General features: G+C 43.2%; 1 protein-coding gene across 4 annotated transcripts in view; it reads left to right on the forward strand.

The window, feature by feature from the left end:
* Nucleotides 1-345: 345 nt before the first annotated feature.
* RASGRF1 (Ras protein specific guanine nucleotide releasing factor 1) overlaps nt 346-14,358 on the forward strand; it is a 47,114-nt gene continuing 33,101 nt past the window's right edge. For all 4 annotated transcript variants that reach the window (XM_072402514.1, XM_072402517.1, XM_072402515.1 and 1 more), the window contains exons 1-2: nt 346-610; nt 13,733-13,839. In XM_072402514.1, coding sequence (XP_072258615.1) covers nt 362-610; nt 13,733-13,839 — 356 coding nt within the window. In that variant the 5' untranslated portion in view covers nt 346-361. The remainder of the gene's footprint in view (nt 611-13,732; nt 13,840-14,358) is intronic.

Genomic DNA, 14,358 nt, shown 5'->3' on the forward strand with positions numbered 1-14,358 from the left:
CCGAAGCCATACACCCCTCTGCATTCCTAACCTGCCCCCCTGACTTCCCACCTGACCCCTCCCCCTCCTTGCCTCGCTTCGTGGGCCGGGCTCTGTCCTTGGTGCTGAATCGGCACGCGTCACGTGATTAGGGAGACTCGGGACCCGAACACCGGGACAGGGATAGGAGGGGAGGGGAAGGGGGCGGAGCCAGCGCTCCGAGGGTGACAGGCGCTGGGGGCTGTGACGGTGGGAGGAGTGCAATTATCGTACAACGGGGGAGGGTGTACCCGGACTGTACGGGAGTACCGGACAATAAGGGGGGGGAGATAAAGGGGGTGCACCCCGTAAGGGGGGGGGAGCTACCGTGGGCGGCCAGAAGATGCAGCGGCTCCGGTTGAACGAGGCTCATGCCGTGTACCTGGGGCAGCTGGCGAGGAAGGACGGGAGCCGCAGGGGGATCCTCAGCAAACGCAGCTCGGACAACAGCCGGTGGCAGAGCCGGAGCTTCTCCCTGCTGCACAATATTCTCTTCTGCTTCGAGAGCGAATCCAGCGGGCGGCCCTGTGCGCTCTACCTGCTGGAAGGATGCAGCTGTGAGCGGGGGGCCAAGGGGGGCCCTGACAGACAGGTATATACCGACCAGCAGGGGAGCTACACCTGGGGGCAGGTGTGCAATGATGGGGGCCTGGACATACCTGGCAGGGGGTATCAGGGTGCATGTGGGTGTGAGGATGGGTTTTAAGTGTTTGGTATGTACAGTGCGTAGGTTGTAAAGTCCCTAATACACAGGTATGCCCACTGTAGCTGATCATACAGGTGTACAAGGCAGGGCGCCTGGGCACACACCTAGCAGGGGTTGGTAACAGGTATCAGGACATATGTGGGTACAGCTGGATGAGGAGGGCTCTATGTGTGCAGTGTAGGTGGTGAACACTAATAGACAGGTAAGCTCAGTGTAGTTGAGAATACAGGTGCACAATAATGGGGATCTGGGCACACACAGGTGTACCAGGGTATATGTGCGCACACGTGGGGGTAAAGATGGCTATAGTGGGCCTGGGCAAATACCTGGCAGGGGGTAAGCAGGGAGTGGTAGGAGGTATTAGATCAGTACAGGGAAGGCTGAGGATACAGGTGTGCAATGCTGGGGGCCTCGGCGAACAGTTATACCAGGGTTTATGTGGGCACGGGTGGGAGTGAAGATGGTTAAAGGGGGCCTGGGCACATATCTGGCAGGGGGTAAGCAGGGACTGGTAAGAGGCTAACAAGGCTGACCTAATGGTCAGTACTGAGAGGTCTAAGGATACAGGTGTGCAATGTGGGGGGCCTGGGCATACAGGTATACCAGGGTACATGTGGCATAGCTAGGGGTGAAAATGGGTGATGGTTGCTCTGTATGTGCAGTATATATAGAAAAGTCCCATACAAGGATGATCCTTAATGAAAAGGTATGCCCACTGTAGCTGAATATACAAGTGTACAATGCAGGGGGCCTGACCACACACCTAGCAGGGGGTGGTAACAGGTATCAGGACATATGTGGGTACAGCTGGATGAGGAGGGCTCTATGTGTGCAGTGTAGGTGATGAACACTAATAGACAGGTATGCCCAGTGTAGTTGAGAATACAGGTGTACAATAATGGGGATTTGGGCACACACAGGTTTACCAGGCTATATGTGCGCACAGGTGGGGGTGAAGAAGGCAGAAGTAGGCCGGGGCACACACCTGGCAGGGGGTAAGGAGGGGGTGGTAAGAGGCTAATAAGGCTGACCTAATGGTCAGTCCTGAGAGGGCTAAGGATAAAGTTATACAATGCTGGAGACCTAGGCACACAGGTATACCAGGGTACATGTGGCATAGCTAGGGGTGAAGATGGGTGATGGTTGCTCTGTATGTGCAGTATATATTGAAAAGTCCTATACAAGGATGATCCTTAATGAAAAGGTATGCCCACTGTAGCTGAATATACAAGTGTACAATGCAGGGGGCCTGACCACACACGTAGCAGGGGGTAGTAACAGGTTTCAGGGCATATGTGGGTGCAGCTGGATGGGGAGTGCTCTATGTGTGGAGTGTAGGTGGTGAACACTAATAGACAGGTATGCCCAGTGTAGTTGAGAATACAGGTGCTCTATAATGGTGATCTGGGCACACACAGGTATACCAGGGTACATGTGCGCACAGGTGGGAGTGAAGATGGCTGAAGTGAGCCTGGGCACACACCTGGCAGGGGGTAAGCAGGAAGTGGTAAGAGGTATTAGACCTGAACAAGGAAGGCTGAGGATACAGGTGTGCAGTGCTGGGGGCCTTGGCGAACAGGTATACCAGGGTATATGTGGGCACAGGTGAGAGTGAATATGGCTGAAGGGGACCTGGGCACATACCTGGCAGGAGGTAAGCAGGGAGTGGTAAGAGGCATTAGGTCAGTAAAGGAAGGGCTTAGGATACAGGTGTGCAATGTGCGGGGCCTGGGCACGCAGGTATACTAGGGTACATGTGGCACAGCTAGGAGTGAAGATGGGTGATGGTTGCTCTGTATGTGCATTATATGTAGAAGAGTTCTATACAAGGATGATCCCTAATGAAAAGGTATGCCCACTGTAGCTGAATACACCGGTGTTCAATGCTTGGGGCCTGGGCACATAGGTATACTTGGAGGAGGGAAGGAACAGGATTGTAAGGTTATCGGGGTACACAAAGTGCTGTGTGTGTGCAGTGTAGGTGGTGAACCCAGATAGACAAGTGTGCCCAGTGTAGTTGATGATACAGGTGTTCAATGCTTGTTACTAGATTGTAAGCTCTTCGGGGCAGGGTCCTCTCCTCCTATATCACTGTCTGTATTAGTCTGTCATTTGCAATCCCTATTTAATGTACAGCGCTGCATATTATGTTGGCGCTATATAAATCCTGTTTATTAATAATAATAATAATAATAATAATGCTTAAGTTTTGGCACATACCTGGCAGGGGGAGGGTAGGGAGTCTTAAGGGGTATAGGGGTACATGAGGGTACAGCTGGGTGTAGGGATAGGAATTTGCACGTTTAGGGCTTAATAAAGGTCAGAATAGGGTGGACTGAGGATACAAGTGTCAAATGGTGGAGGCCTGAGTGCACAGGTATACCTGGTAAGGGGGAAGTGGGGGTATCAGGGTGCATGTGGGTAAGACTGGTTGTAAAGATGGGTGCTCTGTATGTGCATTGAGTGGGTTGTAGAGTCCTATACAAGGATGATCTGTAACAGACAGGTATGCCCAGTAAAACTGATAATTTGGGTGTACAGGGATGGGGGCCTGGGCACACACCTGCCAGGGGATTGGTGGGGGGTAGGAAGTGATATCAGGATACAAGGGCTACATCTGGATGAGGGGTGCTATGGTTGTGCAGTGTAGGTTGTAAACCCTAGTAGGTAGCTGTGCACAGTATATTTGATGATACAGGTGGCACACACCTGGCAGTGAAAGGGTGGCTGGTAAGGGTTGTCAGAGAACATGGTGATGTAGCTGGGTGAAGGTATAAGGATCTGCAAATTGAGGATTGGTAAGTCAGAATAGGGAGGGCTGGATATACATGAGTACAATGCTAGGGACCTGAGCACACAGGTATACCAGGGTACATATTGACACAGCTGGGTGTAAAGATGAGTAATGGGTGCGCTATATGTGCAATGTAGGTGGTAGAATCATGTACAAGGATGAGCCCCAGTAGACAGGTATACTTAGTGTAGTTGAATACAGAGGTGTGCCATCCTGGGGGCCTGGACATACAGGTATACCTAGCAGAGGGAGGGTAGGGGTACATGGAGCACATTTGCATTAGGAGTGCTATCGTTGAGCTGTTTAAATAGCGAACCCTAATAGACAGGTGTGCTCAGTGTAGTTGATGATACGGGGGGAGGGTGTAGCGTAGTAAAGGTTATTACATGGGTCTACAACTACTGTAGAGATAAAGATCTGCAGATGGAATGTTTGACAGGTTATGATATGAAAGGCTGAGGATATAGGAGTATAATGCTAGTGGCCTGGCCACGCATAGGTAAAAAAATGTGTACATGTGGGCACAGGTGAGAAAAAGATGGGTGATGAGTGCTCTATATATAAGTGTAAGAGTCCAAGGCTGATCCTTAATAGACAGGTATGCCCAGTGTAGCTGATTATACAGGTGCACAGTGCTGGTGGCCTGGGCACCCAGAAATATCTGGAAGTGGATGGGTGGGAATAGTAACGGGTATCAGGGTGCATAAAGCACAGCTGGATGAGGAGTGCTGTAGCTTTGCAGTGTAGTTGGTGAACCCTAATAGACAAGTGTGCCTAGCATAGCATAGGTGTACCTGGCAGGGGACAGATGGGGATAGTAAGGAGTATCAGGGTACATGTACAGCTGCATGAGGAATGCCCTATTTGTGCAGTGTAGGTAGTGAACCCTAATAGACAGGTAGACACAGTGTAGCTGATGATACAGGTGTACAATGCCCATGACATGTTTGAGACCTGGGCATACAGGTATACCAATTAGAGGGATGGTGGGGGATCAGGTTACTGCTGGCTGGACGTGAAGACTGGTGAAGAATGCTCTGTTTGTATGTGATGTGCAGGGGGCATGGAGACACAAGTATACTTGTCAGTGATTGGGTTGGGGATTTTTGTCAGTATCAGGGTACATGTATGTGAAGATGAGTGATCTATGTGCTGTATTTGCAGTGTAGGTGTTGGAGTCATATACAGGAGTGAACCTTACTAGACAGGTATGCTCGGTGTAAACTGATGATATAGGTGTGCAATGCTACGTAAATGTTGGTGGCCTGAACAGACAGATATAGCTGTCAGGAAAAGGGTTGGTGTTTTTATAAGGGATATCAGGGTACATGTGGGCACATATAGGTGATGAGTGTATATGAGTATATGCACGATACGTGGTATGCTCAGTGTTACTGATGATACAGGTGTATACAGAAGGTGTAGATTCATAGGTATGCAGTAAGGGTGCACCTTGCATTAGGTTATACAAGGTTAGCAAGGTGTGGGTGCAAAGGTGTATATAACGTGTCAGGGCGCCTACATTATGTAGGGTCATATTCATACAAGGCTTGTGTGGTATAGATGAACTTGGAAGGATGGTGTGCTGATGTTCAGGATCTCAGAGGACAGCTGATCATTACACTGATATAGTAAATTGTGCTCAGAGATTTGTGTTGGCTGGTAAAACCTAAACAGAGGTGCATAGGAAGATGTATGACTGGTAGACAAGTATGCCCAACAAGGGGTGCAAAGGATATACAGGGGGCCAGTAGGATGAGTTTAATTAAGATTTTGTGGTGAAGTGTAAAGAACAGAGCTGTGTCCTGAACATTCATAATTTTTCTAGCTAACACAAAACAAGTGTTTCTTCTACAAACAAACCCTCTTTGTGAATAGGCTCTGATGGAAGCAGTCATTATATAACTAGTGATGCAAACTAGTTCCAGATCATTGTATAGCTTTAGCATTGCCACCGGTGATTTGGAATGGCTTCCACCCAAACCTTATCACCTAGATGTTGCATTATGATAGATTTCCTATAGGTACTGAAGAAGAACAAATGTATCTTTTTTAAATCCTGACCTACATGTGGTGCCTAGAAGTGAACAGTGTTACAGAACTATCTGCAAATACAAATCTTGGAGTAAAGATGGTGGGCAATGTGCCCAGGTGGAAGTATTTATAACCGGCCTACAAAAAAGCTGAGAAGGACCTGAGATACAATGAAGCTTCCTGAGTTCGATACACAGAGGTCTAAATAGCTAACCAATGAATCAGTATGGGGATAGAATTAAGAGAACTCTGGGTGGGGATAGTTTATACCCTGGTTGGGATTCAAATCTTGGAGTGACTGTGTGTTGTGTTGTAAACTTTGGTTGGCACTATGGCATTATGTATGCCTAGTGAGGAGAGCAACCTGGGACAGCCCTTCTCAACCTTTTTAACATGCCAAAACCCTTGACTTTCAGATCTTCAGGAAACCCTTCTATAATTATTATATCCACAGCTTATAGTACGTTAGTGTGGTGGTCAGTATGAAGAATACCTATTACATTGCTGGCCGGTAGGAAGAATGTCACCCTTACAAATAACTAATAAGATCATTGGTATCACATGAACTGAATTTAGAGTTACAAATTGCTCATTGTTTAAGGAACCCCTAGCAAGCTGTAAATACACCGTAGTTGAGAAACACTGACCTAGGTTATTCTAGATTCTAGGGTGGCTTTACTGATGCCAAACCCAGTCATTATAAATTCTTTACTGGGCTAACCACCAAAACTTCTTCTCCCAGAAGTCCAATGTACATGAGTGTATAGACAGGAACACATAGATTCTTGGACCATACCATTAGTAGAAAGGATCCACAAAGAACTATGTGCTGTATGCAGCTCTGTAGCTCAGGGAATGTAAAGAAAGTGCTCTTCAGATTGGTAACTTTGGGGGGCAAAAGGAATAGATATGGTGCCTATAGCAAGCAGATTGTGGTTGATTTACTAAAGTAATTTAGGCAGTTCACGGAGTAAACACCAAACTTTTGTTTATTGCTAAAAGCTTTCAAACTACAAATATCAGTCATTTTCCACCATGTGCAATGAATATTACTGTTTTTTTGTTGTTGTCTGTGATTGGGTAAAGTGGAATCTCACTGCATTCACTAAGCTTAGGGATCTGTGTGAGCAGCCTAAACCACGTAAACCGGAACTAAACTTGCGCCACTCACCTATCTGGGTTCCATCACAGGCCACCACCATCTTCCTTCTTTTCTTCCTGTTAGAAACTATCTTCGACCATCTTGTTTGGACGTCCTGTGATGGCATAACTCCTGCACAGGCACGCAGGAACCTATACATCCCTGGCACATGCGAGGAGGGAAGCTAGGATTGATGGGTTTCCCTGACAAGCAAAGTGGTCACAGTGCATGCACAGCTCAGCTTTGACTTTAGATACCCAGATCGATCAAGCAGGTAAGGCACATTATTGCAGAAGGGACATTGCCTGTCCCTTTCTGCAATAATAACCTGCCTGATCATGGATACCTAAAAGTGGATCTGTAGTAAATCAACTAAAATTTAGGTTATTCACTCAGCAGAGTTATTACACTTCAAATGATAAGTCACTTAGCTTAGTGAATGAGGTAAAGCTTTCTTGACTTTTTAAATGTTATTTTAATTACTTGAATGTTCTTTCTTTGCAAAATGAATTTTCAATCACATTCACTAAGCTAAGTTAATTATCTCTCGCTAAGTGAACAGCCTAAATTCCTTTAGTAAATCTACCACTTTGTGATTGCGGTACCAGTGTGAGAGGAATCCTTGGCTAAAATATATATTTGGGGTAAAGCAGGCAGAACATAGAATATGGAAACCTCACCCATGGTTGTTTAAAGGTTTGATGTTGGTGTTAGGAAGCAATAGAAGTACATAACAAATATACTGAGGACTTACAGATTTGTGATCACCAATTGGAGCACATGGTGATACTGGCATACAACACCAGCACATTCCTAGTTTTCTATTTATAAAACAGGGGATCTGGCATTCCCTAGTGGGAATCAATTACTATCATTGAAACACATGGACCTGGAAGATTCCCACAAGGGAATGTTTGATTTCCTGTTTTATAAATAGAGCCCTTAGAGTAGCAATCTATAAATGTAATTGAACTTATACTGTGTAAAAGCAAAACTTAAGCCCCACCACTCACCTATCTGCATTCCATCAGAGGGCACCACCATTTCCCTTCTCTTCTTCTTCCCAGAGATGATCTTTGTCCATCTGGGTTTGTTAGTGTGACATAACCGCCGGAGTTAATCCCCGGCACATGCAAGGGAAGCCAGGATTGCCAGGTTTCGCTGGCACCCTAAGTTGACGCTGCACATTTGCAACTCAGCTTTGAGGCCAGATACCCGGAGCAATCAGCCAGGTAAGACACATTATTGTAGATGGAACATCTGTCCTTTTCTGCAGTAATAACCTGCCTGACAAAGCATTTGGTAGGGGCATTAGATTGTGAGCCCCTTTGAGTTAGTGATATGGACTATGGATTTGTAAAGCGTTGCATACTTTTAGCTCTAATAGATGTCACACTAGAAGGGTAAAACTTTGTCCTCATTCCTGTAGCTAAAATCAGAAAGTTTTCTTTGCAAAGCTGTAATGTGAATTTTATATAAACATTAGCAAACAATTCAGCAGACTTTTCACTGTCGCCTAGGTAGAACTACATCTGTCTGCCTTATGTTCTTTGAAGACAAACCAGAGAACCCACTGGTCTCTAGAAGAGGGTCAAATAGATAATGAAAATTCACATAGAAATAAAAAGAAAGCTGTAGCAGTCAAATATGTTTTGCTGCCATTAATAACTCTTTCATCTGGTTGACTGCCATGCTGATCCAGTGCATGCAGATTACACAGTCTGACCTGTACTGGGCCTACCAGTGGACCAGTATTTTTATAAAAAAAACCTCTGCAACATATGTCCACTTTTTAGTACTGCTTTCTTTTAAAATCTTATTCCAAACATTTTTAGTTTTGGATAGTGTGGAAAAGGGTTAACAATCCTGAAAAATTTGTTTTGCTGTCTTTCCCCCATTTAGAAGATTTTACTTCACATCCTGTCCTTGTGACAGTTGGGTCTTAACATTTTTAGGCTGTTATGAAACAAGAGTTGGTGATAAAGCTTCAGTGTAGACACGTTTTTTCTAATGACAACTATTGTTGTAAAAAGGAGTGACTTTATCCTATGAGTAGGTTTCTTCCCACTTCCTGTTTTTTGAGGATGAGAAGTATGAACAAATCTTTGTAACACTAATAAAAATCTTCCTGTGGCTCTAACTCTACTACCAAAACTAAAAAAAAAAAGAATTGCTTTGAGTTCTACTTGCAGATTTGTGCTAGATAAATTCTAGAATGTAATAGGCTGCTGGCTGAATTGGGGACAGGATGGGACAAAAATATTGGAGATACCGTGGCTTTGATTTGGAACAAGTTATGGCACTGGTGGTGACTTCAGTGGTTGCATTCTTGTTCTTCCTGAAGTCAGGTCTTCGGCCATCTTGATTGGCCAGGATGGGATACCTCCAGCGCAGATAGGACATAAGACAGCAGTCAGCAGGTAAGTATGTTTCATTGCAGAAGGGACATTGCTAAAAATCGCAAATTTTCAAAGTCTGACTTTAGTTCTGCCTTAAGCAGTGGCATGTCCACAATGGATTACCTTTACACGGCAGGTCCTCTTTAAATGCAAAATGTTCATGTATGGCTGCAGTGAACTTTTATTACCGATCTTAGATACTCAGCCAAAGGAAGGCAAGACAGCTTGAGTATCAGCAACATATGCAGACATGTATGATTACTAAATTGACATCTAACATAGGATCACCCTGTTCTATTTTGAGGGGTTTGGTGTTCTGACAACTGAACAATTTCTGCCGTGTGAACAAGCCAGGTATCCACCACCAAGAACTTTTGGTAAACACGATGGGAACATTGTGCTGAAGGCAAAAATAGTGTGGGCAGCTCATTACTTAATCTTTGAGTGTGAACAGATGTGACTGCAATGTGGAAATGGATACGGTGAAGGAGGGGACGGTGGGATATTTTTATAGCCGGTCTGTGCCATGTATCATTGGAAGAAAATGGATGAAAATAGTATGAATGTACAGCACAGCCTGGCCTCCTATTCTGCACATCTTCGGCTCTATTCACTGCACACACACAGACGTAAATCAAGGTTCAGTGATGGCGTCAGTTTCAAGTGAACCGACAGCGTGCAGGCTCATGAATATTCAGTGGATGCTGACACCGGTATACTTATCCTGAAACACAGAGGTGCTCTGTGAATATTTGGCACACCTCCAGGGATACTTCTAATAAGGTAAAAGGAGACCGCTGCTGTGTAAAGAAAACCTGGTATAGCATAGAAGCTGCCATTGCTGGCTTTAGTTTCCTGTCTGTCATGCTGATCCTCTGGTTTCACCAATGTGTGTATGCAAGAAAACAACTGTTGGCCTTTCTTTAACTTTAGGGATAATTAAATCTGTTCCAGGTCAGTGAAAAATAAAAAAACAGAAAACTAGCATTTTTTAGTGCCGTCCTCTAGATTTTTCCTAGGAAAGGTTGACTTTAAAGTGTCACTCCAGTTTCTTGGAAAACTAAGGACTGAGTGAGGGGATGACAGAATCATCGCATATAAGGGAGTTCAGACCTGCAAGGGGATCAATCGCTCCTGCGTGGCTCCCAGAGACTGGCACCTTGTTATCCACTCGGCCACACATACTGCAGCGCTAATTCCTAAAGAACCAGTCCTTGCATTTGACAGCGGGTGGCTGTACGTAGTGCTGAACTCCTATTGGGCTGCCATGGGTTTCCCCAAAGCCGGCAATTCTCTGGTGTGAGGTAATGGTAACCACACCACAGAACATAGCATTGTCCAAAAATTCAGCTACAAAACAAAATGACTAAAAAACTATTTTCTCTGCATATTTTTAAATATAAATTATAGTTGGGCTGCCAGATGGGCCATTTGTAATCTACTGCCATGACAGTAGTGCCAGTGCCAACACAAGTGGCCATGTATACTTTGCCTCCTGCTTATGAGCTGACACTAACCATGCTGATAGGAGGCAAATGAGCAGAAGTATGACTTTATTATTATACTGGTGATAATTTACTATCTAATAAGCAGGAAAGGTTGTTCTCTTTACCAATGCTATTGAATTGGATGGCAACTATCTAATAATGGTGACAGACAGGGATCCCTGGATTACAAGACTGGAGATACAAAATTACAAATCTTTTATGGGGTATAAATGTCTCCCATATATTGTGTGTGTTTCACACAATGAGCCTGATTTATTAAACCTTTCCAGAGAGGATACACTTTAATCAGTGAAACTGGGTGATCCAGCAAACCTGGAATGGACTTAATAAAAGTTGTTTTCAATTTTGGACCAGATGCATTCCAGGTTTGCTGGATCACCCAGCTTCACTGGTGAAAGTCTGTCCTCTCCAGCCTTGGAGAGCTTTAATTAATCGGGCCCAATATATGTATTCAGTTGCCTCATCCAGCGCAATCAAGATGGCCAAAGACACAACTTCTTGTGCAGGCAGTCACAACTATTTTTTGGCTTTATTTTGGGTTTTCTTTTTAATACTGTGTACATTTTAATAATTTATAAAATATTCAAAAGAAAATGAAATAGATAATTAGAAAATGATTGGGTAGAAATATGGCTTCTTCCTGGTCCGAATAATGCATTGCACTCTATATGTAGTCAGTATTTGTATGCCACCACATACATTTTCCATTGGATTCCTCTAAAAGCATGGAAATGTCCTTTCCTGCGATGTTTTTTCATAAATCACTATTGGAAATAACTTTGTATATAAATTTGTATATGTCATCTATACACATTAAAAAAACGCATGGTATTTGTGTCTACATTATAGGCATGATTTTTTTAGGTTTTATCCTTTTACACACTACAAGAACAGAAAAATAACCCTTATTTTGCTTTGTATGACATGGCAACACAGTGTATTGTTGATACAAAATTCATACGTATAAGTTGTCAGCCCTGCCTATTTTATTTTGGACATTAGACATCCTTACCTGTTCCTCCTTATCCCTCGTGCACAGGAAGTTTCAGCTCACATGACCTTCGGTAACATAAACCGCTATCTTTGTACATTATAAAACAGATATAACAAACAAACCACTTTCAGCTGTACATTTAGCAAACCAAAAATTGAGCAAAGCAGAAACATTTAATGTTAAGGGTTTACATACACTTTAAAGTGGCAAACAGCCAAAACGGTCATATAAGATATTTTGCTGGGAAAATGTTCCCTTAGGATTTTGTGATTATTTTATATGTATTATTTGTGTTGTATATAATAATCTAAGGAAGTTATTTTTACTTGCTTTTATTAGGAGCCCATGTCACAATTTTGTCAGAGCTCACTTTTCCAGCAGTCCATGGTATGTTTGTAGGACATCTGGATATTTTGTTTTTGGGCAGTGGAGTAAATGTATGGGTTGTTACATGGTGCAAATACTGGTAAGGAATTTATATGGGGTGTTACACTGTGCTTCTAGTGGTAAAGGATAGGTATGGGGTGTTACATGGTACAAATACTGGTACGGAATCGACATGAGGGTGCCACATGGTGCAGTTACTGGTAAAGAATTCGTATCGGGAATCACTTGGTACAATTACTGGTAAGGAATTTCATATCGGGTATTACATGGTGCAATTTACTGGTAAAGGATAGGTATGTGGTGTTAGATGGTGCAGTTACTGGTAAAGAATTGGTATGGGGTATCATATGGTATAACTACTGGTAAGGAATTGATATGGGGTGTTACATTTTGCAATTTACTGGTAAAGGATAGGTATGCAGTGTTACATAGTACAATTACTGGTAAAGAATTGGTATGGGGTGGTATGTAGGTCAGTTACTAGCAAAGAATTGATATGGAATATTAACTGATTCATTAGTGTATGATGGATGGAATGTTATATAGTACACTTACTTGTTGGCAGAGGACAGGTATGGCATGTTATATTTTACAGTCTTTGGCAGAATTTAGGTACGGAATGCTACAAATTAAGTCACTGGCAGGGGACAGGCATAATATGGCAATCAATGGCAGAGGATAGGTATGGGATGTTGCATGATTCTCATATCGATTGAGGACAGCTATGGTATGTTACATGGTGCAATCTTTGGCAGATGCCAGGCATAGTATACCACATGGTGCAGCTTTTGAAAGATAACATGCATGGGATGTTACATTGTATGGTCACTGGTACAGAACATGTGTGGGATGGTACACAATGCACAGTTTGGTGGAGGACATATCTTTGACATAGAAATAGTATAAGTAGTTATACAAAGTAGTCATTGGCCATAAATACTTTTAATGGGTTTTATGGAACAGTAATTGATAAAAACACATATGATAACCTTTTTCAGTAAGGTTTACAGATATTACAGAATTTAGTCCCTGGCAGAGGTTATGTATGAGAGGCAATGCAGTTATTTACTGGGGCTACGCAATTTTAGGTTATATCAGTCTGGAAGGGTGGGGGACCCTTAAAATTACCCCTGCTACACTTACTATATCCAACCTGCTACACTTACTATATCCACAGCACAGCGTTAAACAGTGTGGTAGGGTGGGAAGAATGCCTCCTACATTGCTGGTTAGTGGGAAGAATGTCACTGTTACAAAAAGTCATAAAGATAATTGGAGTAAACTAAAAATTAACTGAGGGGCACACATTGTTCAAGGAACCCCTAGAAACTTCTGGAGGAACCTTGGTTGAGAAACACTGGGTTATTTAGTAAAATTCTTATCCGGGCATGTGCGTTGCCTGCTATTTGATACACAGCAATTAGTATAAGGTACAAGAGATGATATACAACTTTCGCTGGTGGCACACAGGTTTATTGAGTTGTGATGCACAAGGTATGAGAAGTCTTGTCACCCATGAGCAGAGGGTCTGGGAGAATAAAATGTGACGTTAGAGGTGTGAGATTTTGTAGTACAGTCACTTGCAGTAGACCAATTTAAAGTTATACATTGTGAACAGGACAGATATGGGAGGTTATGTAGTACAGACAGAATTTAGGAAAACAGTAAGGTTTACAATTTAGATTTTAGGAAAAAAAATTAATAATAACAATTGAAATGTATTAATTTGCTGAATGTGTGTTTTCTTGTAGCATTGTTTTATTATCAACTTTAACCATGAAAATCAGAAGCCTTTGGAGCTACGCACAGAGGATTCCAAGGACTGCGATGAGTGGGTAACAGCGATCTCCCGAGCCAGGTACGGTGCACATTAAACCTGCTATATTCATTGATGGTTGGTGAGCTTCTGCCATTATCAGCAAGTATGGATTGCCACAGGGGATGGAACTCCTATGCATGCGCAGGAATTACATTGTCTCTGGCGAATGACTCTGTATGCGACACTACTGCGCACCGAGCTGAGCTCCACCATACATGGGGCATGTGTTGTACAGTGTGGAACTAAAATGGGAAGCCACCAGGAAGCAAGGCTTCTTTATTTGACAAAAGAGACATTGCATGTCAAGTAATACTTCCTCCTGGTGACTTTTTGTTTTTGCTTCATTGAACATACTCCACATACTTATACTGCATTCACACCATATTCACAATACTAACAGTTTGCATTTTCTGCACATTTAGATATATAATGCAGTTTGTGTCCCCATTGCAAAATAAAACAGTTCTATATTATTTAATTTGGTAATGTTTTGATACATGTTATTTGTTTTTATGTAAACATTCTATTGGTTAAGTTATTTCATGTAATAAGTACTGT

Source organism: Pyxicephalus adspersus, chromosome 2 (genome assembly GCF_032062135.1).
Source record: "Pyxicephalus adspersus chromosome 2, UCB_Pads_2.0, whole genome shotgun sequence".
NCBI lineage: Eukaryota > Metazoa > Chordata > Amphibia > Anura > Pyxicephalidae > Pyxicephalus > Pyxicephalus adspersus.